Genomic DNA, 25942 nt, shown 5'->3' on the forward strand with positions numbered 1-25942 from the left:
CTCCGCTTTGATTTTTAGTAGCGGATCAAAAATAAATTATTATTATCATCATTATAGTCAATATTTGATGTGATATAACTCTTACAAAAGTCCAGCAAAACTTTGGGAAAATTTACCCAGGAGAAGGAAGTAGATCGTATAACGATTAATATTATTTTCATTTAAGAGCACTTCATAGCTTCAACTTGAGCATTCTATGTGAGTTGTTGATCCAAAGGTTTGGCTTGTAACTAGCGTTCTCTGGGCCGTCGTTCGAAAAGATACGGATAGATTTCCGCTTATGTAAATTTTGTCGAACGAAAAGCCAATTCGGCGACCGAAATTTGTTAGAATTTTGAATTTATAACTCATGTTTACAAAACAGATTCTTAGATTTGTATTTCTATGGTTCAACTACTCCTATGCTTTTGGTCATCGAATACTTTGGTGGACTCCTTTCGTTAACTCAGAAGATTTCCCCATTAATTGTGGGAGTAGAACCTGTTTAATTTCTGATAACAGGAGTGAATCAGACCAGGCATCTGTATGTTAGCATACCTGTTCTTTAAACCTTGCCTTTATTTCAACTAGCCGATAGATTATTTGTTTTATTCATGTTCCAGTACTTATTCAATAGATTTCTCCATTTTAGGAACTTATTAAACATAAATACAGCCTTAAAATGGATGGAGTTTTTCCTTAATTACCAAATCTTAGAAATGATTCTCCCTGTTTAGGGAGCCAATCTGAAACAAAGAAAAATAATTAGTAAAATTCCAGTTAATTGACTTATTGCTATCTCGGAAAGGGTTTAGGTTAGGAAAATGAAACTTTCAGGGATGAATCTATAGACTAAAATATGTCCTGGGAAGGTATTTTAAGGTACCCACCTCCACTCCTTCTCTCTCTAGAGGGCCCTGAAACTTGCCTACATGACAGGTCTATATACAAATTGAAATTTTGACAAAACAACATTTTATCTTAATTTTCAGTTACTAGTTGCTTTTTCTCTGCCTTTAGTTCTGAAAATGCAATTCCTGTTATTTGAGTAGAATTTTAAGCCATATCAATTTTTTTCAAAATTTAGGAAATGTATTTGCATATTTTTAAAACCTTATAGCCTAAAACAGAATTGAGTGAAGTTATGAAGCTGAAAACAATTTTGTTGTACTTCAATTAAGCAGAAGATCTATTTTGCAAGGTTTCACTTTATAACACACATATTTTTAAAGGTCATCAAAGGTCAGGGCCCTCTAGAGGGAGAAGGGGTGGAGGTAGTTGCTTCAAAATACCTTCCCAGGACATACTTTAATCTTTAGATTCATCCCTGAAAGTTTCATTTTCCTAACCTAAACCCTTTCTGAGATAGCAAGAAGTCAATTAACTAGAATTTTACCAAATAATTCCATCATAGTTTTGTGGGATTTGTAAGAAGGAATCAATTTAAAATTCAAAAATGTCTAAAAAAATCCTAAAACAATTAGTTATATCATTCCCCAAAGTAGGCCTATTCCACTTTGCTTAATCCCCAATTGTCTGTCCCCCTGCTTAAGGCTTATAGTAAATAGGCCTATATAGTCAATTTTATATATTTCTTAATGCCTCCTTTGGTAGATTTGTACTTTTCAACACAATTTAGCTAGGATGAATATGAGTACATAACTCAGTATCTTCTAGTGTACTATCATAATGCAATAATCTGTTCTGGGGGGAAATATATTTAGAGTCCATAAGGGGCTCATAAAAGCCATAGCAACAAAAAGAATAAAAATGTATTTCTAAAAAAAAAAATGGTAGTAAATATAGAGCAGTTCATATTATTGACCTGCAAACAAATTGAACATACCACTAGATGCCATTTTTTATATTCTTTCTGAATATAATAATCACTTTTCTTGCAAATTAAGTTTTAAGCCTTTTTGGACCCTTAAAAATGATAATTTCTTTCTATGTTTTTTAGTATTAAAAGGGTTAAAACATGTGTTTCAAGCTTACAAGTTCATTATAAAATCCATATTTTTAAAGTTATATGATCTGCAAAACATTGATTTGTTATAACTAAGTTTAAAAAAGTCAATACAATTTCTTCATTTTTCCATCCATAATTTTTCTTCTGTTGACTTTGATATTTTTCAACTTATAGGTGAAATGGCAGTTTTTAAGCAACCAAATAGAATAAGAAGAAAACATGGTAGATATGTTTTGATTTTTTTTTTCTTTTTATTCAGCTTAATCTTGACAAATTGATGCTTGAGAATTATCCAACTTCTACAAAATGGATTTATAAAAAAATAATAAGTTTGAAACAAATGTTTTGACCCTTTTAATACTAAAAAATATAGAATAAAATTATCATTTTCAAGGGGCCTAAAATGGCTTAAAAGTGAATTTGTAAGAAAAGAAATTATTATATTCAGAAAGAATATAAAAAGTGGCATCTAGTAGTGCTATGTTTAATCAATTTGAGGGTCAGTAATATGAACTATATATATATATATATATATATATATATATATATATATATATATATATATATATATATATATATATATATATATATATATATATATATATATATATATATATATATATATATATATATATATATATATATATATATATATATATATATATAGATTATGGGATTGAGATTGGGAGCCCTTTAGCTATGCTCCTGGGGCTAGTATTTCTATGCAGCAAGCTTGTGTATACTGATTGTCATTGTTTCTTTTTTTCTAACTGTAGCCTCTTCTTGATGCCATGGTGTCACTATAGGTTCAATACAGCTACCCTGGGAAAAATTCAAATTCTCCTCTGTAATTATGACCAATTTGTTAGCAAGAAAAATTTCCATTTATGCTTACATATATGTATATATAATATTTGTCTTGGGGTTAGCTGCATATACTGTATATATTTTGCCATGAGTGTTGAAAATTTAGTTAGTGTCTGCATTCACTGGTGAATGTTCAGAATTCCTTTTTGTCTGTATGGATTGAATTAGCTTTGTGAGTCACCTTTTTCAGTCTTATGCGAGCTATGATGGTAAAAGTTAAAGTTAGGTTACATTAGATTATGTTAGTTTATTTTAGGTTACAGTAGATTAGGTTAGGTTAAATTCTTTCCCAAATATCAGAAATGGGTTAAAAACCTAACCTAGGCAACCCTAACCCAACTTTAACTCACCAAACCTAATCTATTCTAACCTTACCTGTCATTATCAAGCCTTGCATTAAATTGACAAATTGGACTGTCAATGCCAACTAAATCTGAGGAGAAAAAAGGGTATATTGGACATTTGCCAGTGAATGTCAACATTCACCAATTTGCAGACATTTATGATATATATATATATATATATATATATATATATATATATATATATATATATATATATATATATATATATATATATATATATATATATATATACATAAAAAACTAATAAATATTCACAGAACTGATTTCCACTGTCTTGAAAAGATTTTCCCTATTGTTTCTACGTTGTATTTGTTTAACAACTAAATAAGATGACAAATGCTTGTACAAAATAGTTTTACACTGAGATAACAACAAGCCTGAGTTTACCAATAGGCCTAAGCCTAGGGGAGCACAATGCCAGGGGGAACATACATTATCAGTGAGCAATTTATCTTCTTAACAAGCTTCTTCTACTGCTTTTTTGACATTTTCTTTTCTTCTTTTTCAAACTAAAGTTTTACTGGGTATCAGTAAGAACTTATGAAATTCCTTTCTTACGTCCTTGACTGTTTTGGGTAACGTGTTACTTTGCTTTGGTGAATGGACTAACTTTTTGAGGCCCTTCTTCCCCTTCCAAAAGTGTCTACCTCCCATACCAATATTTACACACAAAAAACTTTTATATAATTTTTCTAGACTTTGTATTTTTTTAACGAAGACACAAAGGGAAGGTAATTTTCAAACTCTAGGTGTCAATTTTTCCCATCTACCTGGCATCCCTGGAAAGTTTTAATTAATGTAACGTTTCTACCACAATGCTGCCAAGAATTGTTGAGATTTTCTGGATATTCTTAATCAAACAATGCTAAAAAAAAATAGATTAATAATTAAAACATTTTGTTTCAAACACTATAAATTAAAAATAATTTTGCTATTTCAAATGTAAAGAAAACTTCCAGGGGGATTATCCAAAGAGGAGAATTTCCACTGATAGAAATTTATCCATGAATTTTTTTAATTGGACAACACCCTTTTTGTTATTTTTTATTAAAAAAAAAAAAAAAACCTGAAATGCACTCTTTGGGTGACGTGTGACACTCTATGATTGCCTTATAAAGTCAGATTTACAATTAAATATGAGAATTAGTTTGAAAATAGGCCCATTATTAGCTTTCTATAATGTTCATGTGTCCAGCTCAGCCTTTCCATTCCAAAAATGCAACCCAAATTGCACTTTTAGTGCACCATGTGGCAATTCAAAGGGTGCACTTTTTGATCTGCTAAGATGTCATTTTTGAATCACATGCAACGGAATGAAGTGATGCACGAGGCTACTGGAATAGTGTGTAGTTTAACTGCAAAATTTGTCTCCTATGATGGGTATGGGAGCTGAAGGATGTTGATGGGGGATATGCACTTTAATATTAACTGTAAAGCTGGCAAAGAATCCAAGCTTATTAAACTCACCATCACCCGAACAAAGCGTTTATAGTACACTACTGATGTCTGCACCAACTCATTTCTGACAGCCTTAGTAAAAGCTGAGTTCACTACTTGATTTATGTATGTTTGCTACATGTGCATTGTTTATTTATGTATTCTGTTATATTTTTTAATTTAACTGATTACTGTCTTTGCTAAATAGTGACTTTTCTTCATTATTGCTTGAAAAAAAATGTCCCATGGCAGACATAAGGAAGGAACTGGTTACTTAACCAGTTCCATAAAAACCAGCTTTGTCCAGCTCTCAACTTTGATGTGTTTTTATAATGTTATTAAAAATATAATTTTTTATCAATTTTCATTGGTTCTAGCAGGCTAGTGAAACCAATAAAGGGTTAGGCTCCTTACTTACTTTCTTTGGCTCAGAACTAACTTTATAAAGCAACAGAAATTAGAACAAGAAGGAAATGGTATTGAAAAAGGATCTGATTCCCATCTATGCTTTCTTACAGTTACACTAGAACAGAAAGTTACAATAATCTTGACACTGAAAGCAGCTCAACTTTGACACAATTAATTAAGAATTATGATCCAATTAATGGTCCAACCTTAGCTTTTGATGATATTTCAAAAAAGAGACTAACTGGAGAAAATTTACATAATCATCAGAATTTTTAGTTGTCTTTAAGATACATTTAGGCTTGTGTTTTTCACAAGTTTTTTTTATTAGTTTACATTAGTTTGACTTACATTAGTTTGAATGAATTTATGTTCTCACTTCATTCTTTTTGTCAGTCCTGGTTGAATTTCGTTGAAGTAAGGATGCTAGGGCTGTTTTTTAAAAAAGTTTTAAAAAACATTATTTAGTTTTAATTCTCACAATTTAATGTAAGTTTATTTATATATACATATTTTCTCTCTTGATCTTGTATTGTGCTGAAGACGGCCCTTGGACATAGGGCCGAAATATTCACAGAACTGATTTCCACTGTCTTGAAAAGATTTTTCCTATTTTTTCTACTTTGTATTAGTTTGTTATGGAAAGGCAGTGTGGTCATCATCGCTATTTTTTATTTGGTTGTTATCTAAACTGTCCACTTTAACTGCCACGACTAACCACTTTATATAATACAGATCGTTTTCCATTCTGGTTTAAATTAATTTATCTTTAAAGGTAATTACTTTTTATGGCACTGACTTTAAACCATATGACGTCCCAATTCCAAGGAAGAATCAAGTGTGGGCTATACTCCATGAAGAATCGCCCAAGAACAACCCTATTCTTTGTAACCCTGCAATAGCAGAATTTTTCAACTATTCAGCAACCTATAGTCAATTTAGTGATATTCCATTGACTTTAGTTCATTTGAAGTCAATAGAACAAATTATTGGTAAGTGGGCTTGTAATATATTTGTTATAAGTTATGCAAGGTTGTCTCTACCCTTTCTACTACCAGAGTATTGACTGAAAGTATTAAAATAAACCCATTAAAATATACAAATATCATGATCTATATTAGAATCTAAAGCCCCAGACCTTCCCTTTTCCCGTCAGAAAATCCTTTATACTCGTGAGTCTATCATAGTTTGGACCTGTGTTGTACCCTCATTCATCTCTATACAAGTAAGATCATAAGCCAGGAACTCTGTTACAGCTCACCTTACCTTAGACACCTCAATTGCTCTGAGGCCATTGGTGGCGTGCAGCTGAAAAGTTTGTGGTGAGGCGTTCTTTGAACAACCTTGCCCTCTCCTGGAGCCTGGTTTCCAATCGTAGACTGTCTGAGGAAGTCAATCTTCTTTCCTACAAAGCATATGTCCTAAGCATTGATAGATTTGCTAATGCAAATTTAAGGCAAATAGTGTCAAAAGTTTATTTGCTAATAATAAGGATTGACTATACTAATGGATTATTTAAAATCAGTTGTATTGGTTCTATTTATTTTTTTTTGTGCTCCTTAAGTTTCTTTTGATTCCTTCTCACCTGGATTGTAACTTGTTGATTGTAGTAAAATTATGATAGACAAATACTTTTTATTACTATAACAAACACTTGCAAAAAATTCAACAATTTTATATGGATAAAGTATCAGGACACATGGAAGGCTTGTATAAATCAATCCTTATTGTTGCTTGTCATTCGATGTATTCATTTGATGCATTGTGAAATCGATGTATATGTTGTAATACTGCTTGTAGCCAAAGATGTGAAATGTCTTCTAGCTCCAGATCTTGCCTGCGCCTTATTTTCGTGCATCTTTATCTCTGAATTTTTATATGCATTTTACTTTAGCTGCTAGAGTTTATTCAAAATCATATGCGATTTCCTGTAATGTCATACAGAATACAAAAAAAAAAAGCTTTTTCCCATCTTTTCCCCAGTCGACATGTTTTTGCTTTAGTTGCATTGTTATATAATTCAGCAGCCACCAAGAATGTTCCAATACCTATTCCCTCTAAGATATCTAAAAAACACATTGGTATAATCATTATTTTGTTCTAAAATTTCAAGACATAGGGCAAATCAGCAATTTCAGTTGGATTAGGAAGTTCTGTTGTGAAATTTCATTCCTACCTCCTGCTGATCAAACAGTTCGTGGTAACGAACTGTAGTAAGGAGCGACCCGGCTCAATAGTAACCAAAACTCTAAAAAATGGAATTTTGATACCAATAGCTACATCAAAAGAATCGCATTTTTAATGCTGGTTTTAAATATATAAGTTTCATCAAGTTTAGTCTTACCCATCAAAAGTTACGAGCCTGAGAATATTTGCGTTATTTTAGAAAATAGGGGGAAACGCCCCCTAAAAGTCATAGAATCTTAACGAAAATCACACCATCAGATTCAGCGTATCAGAGAACCCTACTGTAGAAGTTTCGAGCTCCTATCTACAAAAATGTGGAATTTTGCATTTTTTGCCAGAAGGCAGATCACGGATGCGTGTTTATTTGTTTTTTTGTTTTTTTGTTTTTTTTCTTTTTCCCAGGGGTGATCGTATCGACCCAGTTGTCCTAGAATGTTGTAAGAGGGCTCATTCTAATGGAAATGAAAAGTTCTAGTGCCCTTTTTAAGTGACCAAAAAAATTGGAAGGCACCTAGGCCCCCTCCCACGCTAATTATTTTCCCAAAGTCAACGGATCAAAATTCTGAGATAGCCATTTTATTCAGCGTAGTCGAAAAACCTTATAACTATGTCTTTGGGGACGACTTACTCCCCCACAGTCCCCGTGGGAGGGGCAACAAGTTACAAACTTTGACCTGTGCTTACATATAGTAATGGTTATTGGGAAGTATACAGGCGTTTTCAGGAGGATTTTTTTGGTTTGGGGGAGGGGTTGAGAAGAGGGGGATATGCTGGGGGAACTTTCCTTCGAGAATTTGTAATGGGAGAAGAAAATTTCCATGAAGGGAGAGCAGGATTTACTAGCATTATTAAAAAAAAAACAATTAAAAACTAAAAGTGAAAAAGCTTGTTCAGCTGGAAGTAAGGAACAGCAATAAAACTTAAAACAAACAGAAATTATTACCCATATGAGGGGCTCACCTCCTTCTAATACCTCGCTCTTTACGCTAAAGTATTTTCAGTAATTTCAACTACTTATTCTACGGCTTTTGTGATTCAGGGGTCATTCTTAATGAATTGGGATAAAATTTAAGCTTTAGTGTAAAGAGCGAGGTACTGACGATGGGGCGAATCCCCTCATATATGTAATAAAAACATGAGAATACAAAAGTTCTTTACGTAAGCTAATTTATAAGTTACGTAAATCTTTTACCAATAAAAAGATTCGTAAAAAATTAAAAGTACTAGTTGCCTTTTTAATTAACCAAAAAATCGGGGGGCAACTAGGCTTCGTCCCCCGCTCTTTTTTTCTCAAAATCATTCGATCAAAATTATGAGAAAGCCATTGAGCCAAAAAAAAAATATGCAAATTTCGTTTTGATTATTCCTCTGCGGAGAGCCAAAATCAAAACATGCATTGATTCAAAAACGTTCAGAAATTAAATAAAAAAAAACAAGTTTTTTTTAACTGAAAGTAAGGAGCGACATTAAAACTTAAAACGCACAGAAATTACTTCATATATGAAAGAGGCTGCTTCCTCATCAACGCCCCGCTCTTTACGCTAAAGTTTTTTACTGTTTTAAAAAGAAGAATTGAGAGAAAGAGTCAAACTTTAGCGTAAAGAGCGGGGCGTTGATGAGGAAGCAGCCTCTTTCATATACGAAGTAATTTCTGTGCGTTTTAAGTTTTAATGTCGCTCCTTACTTTCAGTTAAAAAAACTTGTTTTTTTTATTTAATCCTTTACAGACGCTAAAATATCACGTTTCCTATTCAATTGTTATTTTTCTGAAATATTTAGACTCCGCAGTAGCACAATTATTGTGTTGTTATTTGGTTTTAAGTCAGGTTTTCGTTCACAATTTAATATGGTCTGTTGCTGTTTTGTTCCATGTATTTTTCTTTAACTGCTTAGTTTTATTTGTCATTTTGTATATTTCTGCATGTGTCATAGGTAATAAATATGAATTTCTTCTTCTATCCTTTACAGACGCTAAAACAAACACATTCCTTGTTCAATAGTAATTTTCTGCAAAGCAGTTTGTCATCTTATGTAACTCTGCATGCGTCATAGAGTCTAAAAAAGTCTAAAAACTATGCAAACGCTCTTGTGGGCAAAATGATGTAGTTATGCTATTAAAATTTACTCATAAGTATGTAAGTAAAAAAAGTAAGTAAGACAGCACTAGACCCTTAAGGTCCAAACTGGTGATGCTGATCTCCATTTCGTGGCCAATCAGACAGGAAGTGCAAATGGGGGTTTGAGGCCAACCATCCTGTGCTTTCACACACCCTTCCTGCTTACCTTTCCCCAGATTCCTCAAGGTACCCATTTAGAGCTGGGTCGCCTCTGGAAGAGCTTACAAAGTCACGCCACTGACCATCGTCCCAAGCTAAATAACTAGTCACAACTGGGATTGAACGCGTGCCCCTTGAACAAAGAATTCCCACTCCAGCGCGCCAACCACTCAGCCAGGACTTTTTCAAAAATTATTCCTCATAGGAATTTTTTCAAAATTGAGGCTCTAAATGAAATTTCTCGAAGTTGTCACTTATCTAGATGTTTTTTTCAGGTCAAAAAATGCCAGGATGTTGATTTAAAAAAATATGGGCTGTTTTCAAGAAAAAATTTACAAATAAAAAATTAGTACTGGGAGCCCTGCGGTTTTGCCGCTTAGCCCCATGACTTGTCACGTGGCAGGCTTCTCTGTATGTATTCTTTTTGTCACTTGTCTTCTAACCGCAGACAATTTGAGCCTTTTCTTGACATCTGTTCTTGATGTAACAGTGTCACCACAGGTGACACTGTTACATCTGTACACTGTTACTGATTCTCGATGTCTCTTGTTTTCTTACCACCTGTGTCTTTGCTCTTCATTTTAATTTTTGACTCGCTTAGATTCTCTATGCTGCTTGTCTTCTAACCGAGTGTGTCTTTGCTCTTCATTTTCAGTTTTGATACGTTTTGACACTTGCTGTTGCATATCTTCTAACCGCATTTTTCTTTCTTCTTCATTTTGGATTTTGATTACTTCAGACCAATTAACAATTCCCTTCCCTTTAGCTGCCCGTATCGGTCTTGTCTCATTTGAAGGTCCAGGTTTTAATATTCATCCATTTCAAATTTAATTCGTTTGGGTTGTTCTCTTGCTCCTATTACGTTTGATTTTCAATTTTTTCATAATAAAATTGTTGTTAGAGTACTCTAATTTGTTGCTAAAACTGGCAAAAGATGTTGCTTCAATTACTTCTTTCAGTAACAGATTCATTTAAGAAAAGCTCTGTAATCAAAAAATGATAGAAATGAACTTGGATTGAAGTTTCTACATTTTCACTTGTTTCATGCTAAGATTGTTGTTAGAGTACTTTAGTTTGTTTTTAAAGATGGCAAAAGGTGTTGCTTTCAGTAATCGATTTCAGGGAAGAAACGTTCTATAATCCAAAAGTGAGAGAAATGAAGTTGTTTCTTCCATCTTTTTCTTGTTTCATACTAAGATTGTTGTTAGAGTACTCTGATTAGTTCCTAAAGCTGGCAAAAGATGTCGTTTCAATTACTTCTTCCAGTATTTGATTCCAATGAAGAAACGCTCTATAATCCAAAAATGAGAGAAATGTAGTTGTTCTATTTTCACTTGTTTCATACTAAGATTGTTATTAGAATATTTGAAGTTCTTCCCTTTTCACTTGTCTCATACTAAGATTGTTGTTTGAGTACTCTAGTGAGTTCCTAATGCTGGCAAAAGATGTTGCTTCAGTTACTTCTTTCAGTAATTGATTTCATTTAAAAAACACTCAGTAGAGAAATGAAGTTGGATAGCGTCCTAAAGCTAGTAAAATATACTGCTTCAATTGCTTCTTTCAATAATTGATTCCATTGAAGAAACGCACTATAATCCAAAAATGAGAGACATGAAGTTAGATTGAAGTTTTTTCATTTTCGCTTGTTCCGTACTAAGATTGTTGTTAGAGTACTCTATTGTGTTCCCAAAGCTAGCAAAAGATGTCATTCCGTCGAATAAGGAACATTTAATGTCTATTTATCCTGTTATCCAAACACTACAATTTGTCTACCTCTCAATTTTGCTTAATTTTGTTTTGCTGCTAACCCTGCTTTACGCAGCAGCTTGAAAAATGATTCTGCTCCTGTCATGGTTTCATCTAATTTATATGAATGTAAATGATTGCAATTTTAAAAGACTGGCAATTGTTTGAAAGCTCTTGTTTAATCGTATAGATTTTATTGAGGATACCCGACTCTATATTACATAATATACTAAAATGAATGCCATACATTTGTCATTGATATCACCTGTATCAGAATTCCAATATTCATAATAGATGGCATTATTCTTTTTCGTCTGAGATGTGGTTTTTCTGGATCAGATGGCGATAGTTGTGCAATGGATTTAGTTTCTGTTTTAATCTTTCCTATAGATTGTTGCCGCACAATTGTTGGCTTTTCGTCTCCCTGCATTGGTCCATTGGAAACAGGAGTTAGGGCTACCGTATCTATCGCTATAGATATATTATATTATTTGTTTCAATAGATGTCAATATATCCGCTTGGCAATCTGGAATCGTAAAAGATAAACTCCTTTTAAAACCACTCAAACCTTAAAGAACAATGAAACAATGGCAGGCTGCCAAAGATAGTTCTTTTTGGCCATCCAACCGGAGCCAAACAAAAAGCAGGCTGTTTCTGAATGGGGCGAAAAGAAAAATCAGATTCAAACCAAAATTACAGAAAGATTTATTGCTTCCAAAGATTATAATTTATACAGACATGTCTTAACACAATTCCCTAAGCCGTAGAATAGGTTACACGAGGAGTAGATTCTCAAAAATTATCCTACCTCCATAGATACCACGTTTTGATTTTATAGTGGCCGTTTAAAATGTACCTCTTTCATAACAAGACAATTCTCCCCCTGGAACAGAAATTCCTTGTATTTTCAGACATTTAAAAAACTATAGGATAGCGAAAGAAAAACTAAAATTTGAGCTTACAATCTAGCTCTCACATTAACCCTCTTTCTTTTGATTGTCCAATTCAACTGAATAAAATGAACAGGCTCAGAGAAAATTTATCACAAGGAATTTTGTGATAAATTCCAAGGGATAAAATAAAAGTCAGGGTGTCAATTCATGAAAATGTAAAGGGAGTTAAAAATACTTTTTTTTAATTTAGGAGGAGGGGCAGTCTTGTAGCTTTTTCATGGAAATGCCCCAAAAAGTATTTTTCAATGAGAAAAGGAAAACAGAAGATATTTGTCAATATATAGGAGGATAGAAAAAAAACGTAACCCCTTGCTAGGGCTATAGTGAAAAGATTTTACTGATGAAGGATAATAATTTGTCAAAGATTGTGCTTTTCTGCCATCCGTCTTGGACCAGGAAAAAGCAGGTTGCTTCTGAATGGGGTGGAAAGAAATCATGAAAACGGATTGAAAGGGACTTCATGGGAGGAAGTAAAGAGTGAATCTTTGAGTAAGTTAGGGTGGAGGAGGAGTGTGTGTAGTTATGACGGCCTCAAGTGGATCGGTGCTGTAGTAAGTACAGTAGTAATAGCCTTCTCTGTTATTTATGTATCCTATTTACTTACTGCATAGTCTATTTATTTCAGATTTGACATATTTTAAATCCACCCAGGAAAAGAGTATTGTAGCGAAAAAAGAAGGTTTAGCGTCCATTATATACGTTCAGTCAGCTTGTGATGCTCCATCACAACGAGATATATATGTAAAAGAATTGATGAAATTTATTTCAATTGATTCTTACGGCAAATGTCTAAACAACAAACCACTACCAACAAGGTAAGTCGTCATAATTAACATAGTAAATATATAATAAATATATATATATAATGTATATATAAATATATTATATATATATATAATGTATATATAAATATATATATATATATATATATATATATATATATATATATATATATATATATATATATATATATATATATATATATATATATATATATATATATATATATAATATAATAAATTAATATTAATAAAGACGCATCCGTGATCTGTCTTCTGGCAAAAAATACAAATTTCCACATTTTTATAGATAGGAGCTTGAAACTTCTACAGTAGAGTTCTCTGATACGCTCAATCTGATGTTGTAATTTTTGTTAAGATTATATGACTTTTAGAAGTTGATTTCCCCTATTTTCTAAAATAAGGCAAATTTTCTCAGGCTCTTAACTTTTAATGGGTAAGACTAAACTTGATGAAAATTATATATTTAAAATCAGCATTAAAATGCGATTCTTTTGAAGTAACTATTGATATCAAATTTCCATTTTTTAGAGTTTCGGTTACTATTGAGCCGTGTCGCTCCTTACTATAGTTCGTTACCACGAACTGTTTGATTATTTAAAGAGCTAGAACACTCTTTTCAATTAATAAAAGAGATTACGCCACAAGTAATTACCTTATTACAGCATTTTATTACTAAAAATCCTCGATCCGTCGTATAAAATTTATCTACTTTAGCAGCTTCTAAATGGAACTTGTTTTCTAGTTACTGCTAATTTTAATTTTAATCCAAGTACTAAAGCAAATAATGATTATGGTGTCTCCAGTCCAGTATTAGCAAGTTAATCCTTCTGTATGGTTACCAAAGCAGTAGCATTGAAATAGTAAAGAGTTATGTGTCTCATGTATTGTTTTTCTTCATTGCCTTGTCGTGTATAGTAAATGATCAGTAGAATGTTGGGGGGAAGGGGGCTCGTTTGATGATGAATTAAATGTTCTAGTGTTAACTTTGTCGTAATAGATCGGAAGGCATTCAACGACATTGGTTTCTGCGTCAGATGAAAATATCAAGATAACCGTTTTCATGAGACAATTGAATGGTCCAAAATGGGTCTCTGTGGATTGCATTACGAGTATAGTCCCAGGCGCGTGGATGAAAATATAAAATTTAAATACTAAGATTTTATCTTTCCAAAATTGCAAATCATTGACTAAAAAATAGCGATAGAAGATTAAAAAAAAATCGAATAAAACTTAATAGAAACAATTGTCGTAAAGTAAGATGCTAAGTCAGGCTTATTGCTTATACTGATTTTGGGTTCTGTCAGGCATTAACTAAAAAAGCTAGCTAAGATCAGGGTTTTTGAATCTCCGTCTTTTTATGATGTAGATACAAAATTGTCATGCCTAAATTTTATCTTTAGATGCCAAAGATAAAGTTTTAAGTGAGGAACAGTGTGGTCTTAGGAAGGGGAGAGGATGCTTCGACCAAATTTTCACTCTTAGATTCGTTATTGAAAAGTGTCTGAGTCATCAGGTCTCTTTAGTCCTCAGTTTTGTAGACTAAGACCAAGTGTTTAATTCAGCTGATAGAAGAGCTTTGAGGAAGGTCCTATTCGTGTGTGGTATACCAGATAAACACATTAAACCGATTAGTGCTATGTACGAGAATAACATTACTGCGGTTAAGGTTGGAAATGAGGTTTATTCATGGTTTCATATTAAATCATGAGTTAGGCAGGGCTTCGTTCTATCCCCATTGTATGGATCATTTTAAGGGGTTTTGTCCTAAGGAATACAGCAAAGAATATGGGAGAGTACGGAATCAAATTGGGAATTTTGATTCTAAAGTTATAGAGGCTATTAAAGAATCTTTTTAAAATCAAAGATGACATTAAATATGATATTGACTATGATTTTAAAAACACCGATAATAGCATATAAAAATCTTGAGAAATATTTTGGACCTACTCCTGATCAGAGCTCCTCAAAAGTATTGTTTCAGATAAAGTAACTTTGCTTAGAGGCAGTTTAAATGAGAAACTTTGAAAAACTATCTGTTTCAACTCCTTGTTATTAACAGAATAGGATGTTAAACATTGTGGTATCGGATATCCACCTAGACCTGAGGATGCTTCATAATTTTGGGACGTATTAATTATATTTCTAATTTTAGGATGTATAGTTTTTTGATTTTAGGGTTTAATATTTTGAAATAGTTCGCTTTAATACTGGACCCTTTGCATTTTGCTTATCTTCTCCGTTACTATTTTTTCCAGTATAGCAATCCTAATAGGCTAGTGGATAAAGCTTCTTGGGCTTCGTAATTACTTTACGTTTTGGAATTGTTTTTTTTAGTATTAATAAATTGATTGATTGATTGATTGATGACATAGAGAGCATTATTATGACAATGTCTGTACTGGCATTCTGACACAGTGCCTTGTGAGTATCGGGGAGAGTTTGTGGCTATTAGCGGCCCTTTTGATTGGTTTTGGCTCGTAAAGAGAAACTAAAATTCGTTATTCACAACTAATGAACCCTCTTCCAGCTTTCTATGATAATCCATTCTGTCTGATAAGGTCTAAGAAAAATAAGCTAAATTTTCTATAATATTTCAACCCTAATGCGCTGATTCTGAATAACAGGTCTATCTTAAATCAAACCTATTTTTGTTGTCAGTTTCACAGGTCGATAATATGAACTTAAGAGCTCGGATGTGTTTTGCGCTTCAACATACCGTGTCCAAACGCTTTTAAATATTGTTAAAATTCGTTAAAGATGACAAAAAATGATCTAGTTCACTTGTAAACTGAACTGTCTGTGTTTGCTAATCTTTGTTTTGACTGATATCTTTTTATTTCAGTCTTCGCAATCCTACTGGTTCGATGGAAGAGCCACAGTTTCTGGACTTGATATCTAAATACAAGTTCGCAATTGCCTTTGAAAACGCTGTTACTGATGACTACATCACGGAGAAATTATGGAGACCTATTCGATTAGGAACTGTACCTATTTATTTGGGAGCACCAAACATTAAGGTAATTGCATTCAATTGTTATTATGGTGATCTTTGTCGCATTCCTTTACTAGTTAAGGATATGCAACCTTGGGTATGAATTTATTACTATTTTAGATTTTTCGTTTTAATTCTTCGAATTTTGGCTTTTATTGAATGTTTGTTCAAAGTTTAATTTTTGTTTTTGTTGGTTTGTTTTTTCACATTGACTCTCCGCGTTTCTTTTAGTTTTTTTTTCTTTGCCCCTTTTTTGGTATTTTCCTCATTTTTTGTTTTTATTTGTACCCGCATCGAAAGCCAGTCAGCACCCGAAGCATTATTTTTCATGCTGCACAATGTGGTATGCAATTCACTAGCAGTCACAGGTTTCAGATATGCAAATACATCGCTTTCCTTTGGTACAAACTGGTAGTATATTCCAGTTTCGTCTCAGGAGATACTACAGAATATTTATAAAGCAGTCTTCGATTTGATATTGCCTTCATCAGTCCTCTAGTAACCCAGGGTTTTCTAGGGGTAATATGAAAAGCCGACTTCTGAATAACTGTATTACTTTCTTTTAGTAATTTAGTTATTTCCAAATACAACAATGAAAACTTCATTCACTTGCAGATAACTACTTTGTGAAAAATCAAGTTGAGTTAATTTTGATTTTCTTCTGAATATGTTAAGAGCCTTAGCATCCATTTTCAATGCGGAAATTTGTGCTGATATATTCATAGCTGTAGAACACCAAACTCTCTAATAACATTAAGAACACTAAAATGATCAGAAGCATCGTTCAAGATAACATCAGCAAAATCATGCTTCACGTTAACAAATATATTATCCGAAAGTGATTCATAGTATTCATATGCTTTATGTAGTGATTCATAGCTGTATTCATAGATATATTCATAGCTGTAAGGACATCAAAGTCTCTAATAACATCAAGAACACCAAAATGATCAGAACATCATTCAAAATAACATCAGCAAAATCATGCTTCACGTTAACAAATATATTATCCGAAAGTGATTCATAGTATTCATATGCTTTATGTAGTGATTCATAGCTGTATTCATAGATATATTCATAGCTGTAAGGACATCAAACTCTCTAATAACATCAAGAACACCAAAATGATCAGAACATCATTCAAAATAACATCAGCAAAATCATGCTTCACGTTAACAAATATATTATCCGAAAGTGATTCATAGTATTCATATGCTTTATGTAGTGATTCATAGCTGTATTCATAGATATATTCATAGCTGTAAGGACATCAAAGTCTCTAATAACATCAAGAACACCAAAATGATCAGAACATCATTCAAAATAACATCAGCAAAATCATGCTTCAACAAATATATTATCCGAAAGTGATTCATAGTATTCATATGCTGTATGTAGTGATTCATAGCTGTATTCATAGATATATTCATAGCTGTAAGAACATCAAACTCTCTAATAACATCAAGAACACCAAAATGATCAGAACATCATTCAAAATAACATCAGCAAAATCATGCTTCACGTTAACAAATATATTATCCGAAAGTGATTCATAGTATTCATATGCTTTATGTAGTGATTCATAGCTGTATTCATAGATATATTCATAGCTGTAAGAACATCAAACTCTCTAATAACATCAAGAACACCAAAATGATCAGAACATCATTCAAAATAACATCAGCAAAATCATGCTTCACGTTAACAAATATATTATCCAAAAGTGATTCCGAGCGCAAAGTCACTCGACTACATATATTAGCTGTCGGTCTTAAACCGCAACCCGACATAACCTTTAAAAAATCTCCTCTCGAGTTTACATTTACTGAAAATAGATCAAGATTGAAGTCTCCAAAACAAAGTAAGAGCAATTTGAACCTGACAACTTATCCATTTGCCGCCCCAGCAAATCAGTAAATTCCTATGCATTTACAGATGGCGGTTGATAAACAACCACCACAAAGAAAAAATTTCCTGACTTATAAAGTTCAACAACCATCGATTCAAAAACCATCTCTTTATTCACAGTCTGAGCGATATCTACAAAAGGAAGACAGTAAAACATGAATTAACACTTAATCTCTGCTGAAAGTTTAAACTCGACTGTATATATTTTACGTATTTTGAACCAGTACTGAAGAGTTTAGGTTACTACCGGCAAAGGTTGCTCTTTACTTACGGTTCAGTTACCATAAACGGTTTTCTCAATGGTGCCATACTTACATAGCGCTACATGACGCCTATTACCAACGATGGAGTTTTAAGGAGCTAGTGAATATTATCCACAAACGGAAATTTTGATTACACTAAGATAAATTTACCAATATTTTCCAAAAACGAGAATCACGACCTCTGAGTGAGCCTAAAATAAAAATAAATCCGACTACAAAATAAATAAATAAATTACGAAAAGGAAATAGTGCAAATCTAAGGAAGAGATCACCTAAATAGGGGGAAAACGATTTCTCAGAATGTTTTTGAAAACTGTTCTGTGAAAAACTGCTTTTCCGAAAAACATTAGATATTTATCATTTAGCCTTTTGTGAAAGGTAGTGATTTTTTCGTCGAGATTATGCAAATTATAAAAATCAGACCAATCCTCAGTACTCAGCCACATTCCAAAAGAAAGAAGGCCAGCATTTTGAAGGGGGTGGTAAGAGCCATAAGTTACTGAGAATGAGTGCTCAAAATTAAAAGAGGGGAAAAGAGGAGGGAAAAATGATAACTTTCACCCAATGAAGGCAAAGATGAGGGGGACTATAAAGATTATTCAGATTAGTTAGAATGACATATAGAGAGGTATTACCCCTAGTTGTTGGTATTTTAACTATTTGCTTAACTTTTAGAGAGGAACAAATTGAATTCATCTTAAGTTCATTGGCGTCACCAATCAGAAAAAGTCCAGCATTTGGGTACTTAATCATAATAACAAAATCAGCGCTGCTCTGCATCTGCTGGAGAAATTTGCGTTTTGCTTCAATGTTTTGGTTTGGCGAGCAATAGAAGACAGCTATTGCAACGATATTATAGGGACGGGGTAGTACTTTAGACCTAATACTTAGCCAAAGGATTTCATCATACTCAGATAAATTAGGAACAGGAATTATTTTAGGGAAAAGGCTGCATTTAGTAAAAAAAAAACATGATACCACCTCCTTTTTTTCCAAGTAGGTGATCCAAGGGAGGGAGCTTAATAAATTCTGAATAGTTTGCCAAACGAAGAGACCTTTGGTCATGAGACTGTTCTTCTGTAACAGCTATAACGTCAATTTGGTTTGATTATGATAGCACTTTGAATTCAGTAAGTTTGTCAAAACTAAGTTTTCCGGCGTTAGTGATTAAAATTTGGAAATTTATGATAAACACAGAAACATTTTAATGCCTTTCAATGTTCCAAGAGTTGGACGATAAGAAGGGGTCTAAGCTGGACTTGTGAAAGGGAGTTTCTCCTCTTTTGTTTAAGCTGATGTATGTAAACGTCCTTTGAAAAGTCGCTCACAAATTCTATAGTTATTTTTATGCCTTTTTTTACACATTTTTCTCCTTTCTTGCGTTATTTGTATTCATTACCGATAGTAAAATTCTAAATTCCTTATCCTGAAAAGCCGACATCTCTCTACACACGAGGTATGCACGCGAGGACCAAGGAAAGTGATATTTGAAATCGACATATAAAATGGACTCTTTTGATGTTTTTTAGATAGGTTTGGCCTAATTTGGGACTTTTTTTTATACCTAGAAGCTTTATTTACCTAGCTTGACAAATTTCTAGGATTTTGTCACCCCGAGGCTCTTATCAAAAAAAAAAGAAAGAAACCTAGGTATGAGACTAATTTTTTTCTTTTTTTAACCTGAGATTGGCTATAAACGAAAACAACGAATGTAAAAAAAAAGGATGAATTGATTGCCAAAAGTAGTGTTATCTCTGCAGAATCACCTTCAGGATTGGGGTATTTTTCATAAATGTAAACAGATCCTTCTCTTCATAAAATAAGAAAAAAGAGGACAGATCAGTACTACTAATGCAAAAAAAGTGATTTTCTGTATTTTTCGAGATGGGGGCCTGTAACTTTCCTATAGGATTTTCGACAATGAGCTATTCCAACGGTGCTGTCTGATTTCAATCCGACACACTTTTTGTGGGGTCTCAGGCTATAAATACTCATCACTTTGTTTTCGCAATAAACTTTTAGCAATAAGATTAATCGGAATCGTAGTTATCGTTCTGAATAAGGTTCAAATGGCAATTTTTTTTTTTGAAAAAACTGAACCTCGTGCTTTACTAGGCTGCATCAATCGCTGCAACCATTATGTCATCACCTTCAGTGATGACATCAAATCACTTCAGGATTTGAAGTGAATTTTGCCTTTTTCTGTTTTGGGCCTTGTCAATTTAGACACGCTACCCTCCGGTAGAAAAACTTCTTCAATTCGGGGAAAAGATGTTAAGTTACATCTATTTGATGGGTGTCCAAAATTGTCCAAAAATGTTGCTCAATGAGCCATTGGGTTTCACGAGCACTTTCAGGGCAGCCAATATCAGAACAATTCCAGAAGTCAGCTTGTCTGTCTTCTATTCTGAATTGCTTTCTGTAGCGTTGCAAATTCTCACAATAGAAAACTGCATTAATTATTGGTCCCAGCTATATAGACTACAGAAGCAATACGCCTTTTTCGTTCCAGCATACAGTCGCCCTACGCCGCGTTTTTTGGACGTTTTGGAATATTTTGGAGAATGAATTGTTTCTAGAAGAGCTTAGAAACAGTGGGTATGGAAAAGAAGATAAGTACAGATAATATTGCAGGCGCAAGAGGCACAGTTATGGTAGACAAGCCAGACCTCTTTGACGTCTCCTGGTATTTTGTTGAGATTGCATGGGGAAGGAATATCACCTAAAAATAAGAGTTCGTCGGTAAAATATAGGCTGAATATTAGGAAAACCAAGATTAGAATATTGGAAGCTACAGTGGTGACAGCGGTCAAATATGGCTCCGAAGCATGGGCGCTCCGAAAAGCAGATGAAAATTTTCTAGATGTTTTCCAGAGAAATTGCCTACGGATTGTTCTGGGTACCCGGCTGACTGACCGTATTGCAAACAGTAGGTTGTACGAAAAATGTGGTTCAATCCCGCTTTCGTGGGCTATAATGAAAGAAAGGTTGAGATGGCTAGGCCACATTCTACGGATGAAGGATGACAGATTACCGAAGATTGTCCTTTTTGGCCAACCGTCTGGGGCTACACGGAAAGCAGGTCGTCCTTGTCTGGGTAGGGAGGATGTCATAAATAAAGATTTAAAGGAAATGGGACTTCCTGGGAGGGTGTAAAGAGGGAGGCCTTGAATAGATTAGGTTGGAGGAGGAGCGTGCGTAGCTGTGTTGGCCTCAGGCGGCTTGATGCTGCAGTGAGTTATTAGTGGCAGTAGTAGTATATAGGCTGAATTATTTCAGTAAGGTATAGCCTTATGTAACTTTGACAACGATGGAAGAATTTTGGGGAGGATTAGGTCACGGAGGGTCAATGTTTTTGTCCGATTTATGGGTATAATGAGGACTTGGAGCCCTTTGTGTGTAATTGTAGGAGTTGGAGGATTCTAAGGGGTAGGAATTTTGAAGAATAATTGCTAACTGGATATTGAGAATACGGGGAAGTATGGTTGTGTGGCAGTGCGCCATAGAGAGGGTTTTTCGAGGATTGGAGGATCGGTAGGATAAGCAAAAATGAGTTTGAAAAGAAAAATATAAATATAACAGGGTCGGAGTTGTCTTTTAGGGTTTTTCGTAAAGCATAGCCCATGTGACTTTGCTGATAGTACCGTATCATAGGCACAATATAAAAGATGATTTTTTTTTTACTCAGCTCTTGTACTTCAGATGGCTACTTGAATTTATGTTCTTTAATTTTATACTTAAGATTTAATTTTAATGCTTAAATTTAAAATTAACTATTGCTAGGTGAAGGATACACGTCATTTAGCTGGTTTTTTTGTTATTTTTTTTTTATTGGTGCCTTTATTTTCAACAATCCACAAAATAACAAATCAATGAAATAAACGCAGCCACTACTAGAACACCAAATGGCCTGTGTATAGTGGCTCAATTAATTAGTTAAATAACGTAATCAAAAGACGACAAAGAAAAAAAACATAATTGTCGCAAGGAAGCTGCTTTCGCCCTACATCTCGACTAAGGAAAAGTTATTTCACCTGGGATTAAAATGAAGAAACCGATAATCGGAATTAGTAGAAAATCTATCCACAAAATGTGCTGGTGCAACAGCAAATTTTCTTTTGTTTTCATAAATCTTACTGTCAGGTATGGTTTTTAAGTTTTCAAAATGCAGACACCGTGAGGGACAGACCTGGGTGCCCCTTTTGGAACTAAAAATTTAAAAAGGGTGCCAAATTTTGAGATATATTGATAAGAATGATTTTTTTTTTATAGAAAAAAGAAAGCAGTTTGTTTTTTCAAATCCTTCTGCCACCAGCTCTTGGGAAAATTGCTGTGAATTCCAGTCTTATAATATTCTGCATAAATATGTCTCACTCTTATGAAAAAGACCAGTCTCAGAAACCTTATTGGTTCCCCCAGGGAAAAAAATATCCAGGCGTCCTAAAATACCCAAAGCCCCTACGAATATATAATTCCGTATTTCATTATCACAGGCAACGCTATAAAGTTGCCTGTAGTAAAGATCCATAGGGTAAAGAGCGTCATATTATGAACAGCTTGAGGATGGAATAACATTCCCCAATGCATGTCTAGTGCTATGAATATATAGTTAGCATTTGAGCCCCGACCGTAAGCGGCCATTGAGTAAATCCCGAGCCATGGGTATTAACGGCTTGGTTTCGCCGTGAGTTGTTAGTAGTAGTAGTATGGATAGTCCCTATTCTCAGCTGTTGTATTTCAGAACGCTATATATTAATATTCTTGAGTGTTTAGAACTCTAAGGGTATATTTTCCCCCGATTCTCAGGCTATGTATTTTACACCACCATCTACGTTCTGCCAACTCTAGAGACTTCTAATGGCACTTGCCTTGGCATTGGCTAAGCGCATAAAGTATGATGAAAGGTTAACAAGTTTTATTTGTATAGATATACCCACACGAAAGATTCCACAGACAACACAAAAAAGCTCCGACAACGCAAAAAAAGCACAAAGAAGCAGCTCATGCTTGTTAACGGTGAATTATACATTTTATAATTTGTCAATTTTGTTTTTATCTCTCAGGTTATTTTAAACTTTATTTTAATTAGGCACTGGAGACGAGCCGTGAATATCTACTGATTATCCCCCTTTTTTAGCAATAAATCTCGTGTAATTTAAATTTTGAATTAAATACCATGTCTTTAACATCAAGTTTTTATGTTTAAGGATTTTTTTTTCAGAAATGGCTGCCCCACGAAAATGCTGCCATTGTTGTTACGGATTTTGACAGCCCAAAATCTTTAGCCAACTATTTACATGCCTTAAACTTAGACGACGAAGCTTACAACCAACATCTCCAACACAAGATGGACCAGCGTGTACAAAATGAAAAACTATTAGATGCTTTTAAAGCCAAATCTTGGCGTGATGAAAATGGAGAGAGTTTTATTGATAGTTTCCATTGTTATTTATGTGAAGAAGCTCACAAAATTGACGATCTTCGACAGCTAGATCGACACTACTCACATCATTCAGATCTAAGGGTTTTTTCATGCCCTCTGCCGACAGATCCTCTGACGGGTATAGTTAACCCGAGTGTGTGGTGGACTGAATATTTTGTGGATTCCTTTTTAGAAGGTGATGTTGCACAATCTTTTTTGAAAAAGAATCAGAATTTTTCTCATGATGAATTTAGTAATGAAGTTATCCGACACCTGTCACATAATCCAACCATTGACGAGCTATAAGTACAATAATAGTACTATATTCGAAATCTTTTGACCCATATACAGAAATAAAATGCCTACAAAACTATAGCACAGAACCACATAACTAGGAAAGATTGATAATTATATGGATAGTAGGGGGTCATGAGATCTCACTCCCTCTCTTGTTGGTAGCAATATAAATAATAGCTCGTCATCTACCGCACCCCTCCCCTAAAATGACCATTAGATCAACGGAAGCTTTCTGTGTCTAAATAAAATATGACATGTCCTCTAAGCAGGAGAATCATATATTGTCGATGGACAGACCGAACGGCCTATCTTCCAAAACCCGAGTTTTAGGCTAGATTGAAAACAAAACACTCCGTTGTGTCATCTTTCAGATGCGCCATTTGGATAAGAACGAATTGAGACTTGGGAAGTTCTTAAACTGATAGTTTACGTAGATTACTTCAATAACCTTTGAAGCTAATCTTGTTTTGTAGATACGCCCTATGGTCTGGCGACTGACGGTACGGGACAAGTATTCTACACCCCTTATACGCAAAGTGACCAATATAGTAGAACCTTGATAAGCAGTTTGACTACGGAATCGTTGTCTGCGTGTATACTTGTGTTTTAAAGGACGGATAAGAGGAAAAGAGAGGCGCTCTAAAGCTATCGTGCATTTGTATGTTGTGTGTGAGATCACAAGATTTTTAGGGAGTAGTAAGCAAAATCTAGACAAACACTAAAAAAAATAGTAGCTGGGTTTAAATTCCACTGAGGTAAGATCAAAACTGGACTAAATCCTTCTCTCATACAAAAGCCCCCGCTAAAAATCGGAAGCTTGCCCCCCTCCCCCAACCAAAGCAGTTTTGTTTGAAGCGTTGTTGGTTAGTAGAAAAGAGTTGAAGGGACGTTCTTACTTAGAAGCTGGTTTAAACCAAGAGGCCTGAAGATGAAAAACCTATTTAAATTACAATTTTCTATTTGGAAACAGAAAATGGAAGGAAATTGGAAGGAAGCAGAGTATATGCCCAAAAATTAAATGAAAAATTGAATGAAAGTGTACTGTACGTGTTGTGTGAATGCATTATTTTTGAACTAAAAGAGGCAAAACATCTGATTGAGAGACTTGGTGGTATAATGATAGAGATTATAATAAGTAGATGGCAAACATGATTTGACAGTTAAGATTCCTCATTAAAATTATAACTGGTAAAAATTCTTTAATATAACTTGATTTGAGGAAATGAAAGACCTATTAGATTATTGTATTTATTATGTTTAAGAAGGTTATTCTTGTATAAAAAGAATAAATAAAAATGATGTAAAAATTTTATTTTGTGTATAAGATTTTTTATTTTATTTTAACATTTAATGTTATTTGTTCTAATTTCACATAAGAAGTGAATTTTATCCAAACTTGATTTGCATTTTGTCAACTTCTTTGTCTTGCATTCGTCCGATTAGGACCGATTAGTTGAAACAATGAAGTTGAAGGACCGATTAGTTGAAACAATGAAGTTGAAGGACCGATTAGTTGAAACAATGAAGTTGAAGGACCGATTAGTTGAAACAATGATGTTTTGAAGCTATGTCATACGAGAAATTTATAGACCATCAAAATTGGGAACCATCAAGTAGTAGTTGGTAAAACCTGTTATTAGGACAGGCGCATCAATTCACGAAAGTGTGGGATGGGGGGGGGGGGGGTAAATGTATTTTTTTTTAATCTAGAGGGCGACAATTTTATTGTTTCCGATTTTCCAATAAAAATACCAAAAAAGGGGTATTTTCCAGAATCCGAGGAAGTGACAAAAATCTAGGAGGGATGGACAGTCGCCCCCTTTCCTATTGGCACCATGTGTTGGGATCGATTTCCCCCTGAAACTTTCGGTGGTTGCGTTCTTAGAGCTAAAAGTTTAATCACTGTAAGCAATTAGGTCTAGAAATTTCAGCCTTTCCCAGATTCAAGTTTTCGGAAGTCGAATCATCAGTAACTTGCGATTCTTCAGTTTAAAGTTGGCTAATTGCGCTATGCAACGAAATTCTGTCTCCATAAGCTTTAAACACAATCGGAAATTTTTCAATGACCAACT

The 25942-nt window shown here is 33.9% G+C and overlaps 1 protein-coding gene across 1 annotated transcript; it reads left to right on the top strand.

The window, feature by feature from the left end:
- The first annotated feature begins 334 nt into the window (after nucleotides 1-334).
- On the top strand, nucleotides 335-23946 carry LOC136029869 (alpha-(1,3)-fucosyltransferase 10-like). Its single transcript, XM_065708331.1, has 5 exons — nucleotides 335-523; nucleotides 5798-6014; nucleotides 12811-13000; nucleotides 15831-16005; nucleotides 23373-23946. Exons 1-5 carry the CDS (start codon nucleotides 350-352, stop codon nucleotides 23877-23879), a joined length of 1263 nt encoding a protein of 420 aa, XP_065564403.1. The 5' UTR covers nucleotides 335-349; the 3' UTR covers nucleotides 23880-23946.
- The last annotated feature ends 1996 nt before the right edge of the window (nucleotides 23947-25942 follow it).

The sequence above is a fragment of the Artemia franciscana genome, chromosome 8 (assembly GCF_032884065.1).
Source record: "Artemia franciscana chromosome 8, ASM3288406v1, whole genome shotgun sequence".
Taxonomy (NCBI): Eukaryota; Metazoa; Arthropoda; class Branchiopoda; order Anostraca; family Artemiidae; genus Artemia; species Artemia franciscana.

Excerpts from the sequence above, each read along its gene's own strand:
- LOC136029869 (XM_065708331.1), top strand. The coding sequence starts at position 350 with ATGTTTACAAAACAGATTCTTAGATTTGTATTTCTATGGTTCAACTAC. Across the intron at positions 13,001-15,830 it reads AACAAACCACTACCAACAAG|TCTTCGCAATCCTACTGGTT; the intron begins GTAAGTCGTCAT and ends TTTTTATTTCAG. Across the intron at positions 16,006-23,372 it reads TGGGAGCACCAAACATTAAG|AAATGGCTGCCCCACGAAAA; the intron begins GTAATTGCATTC and ends TTTTTTTTTCAG.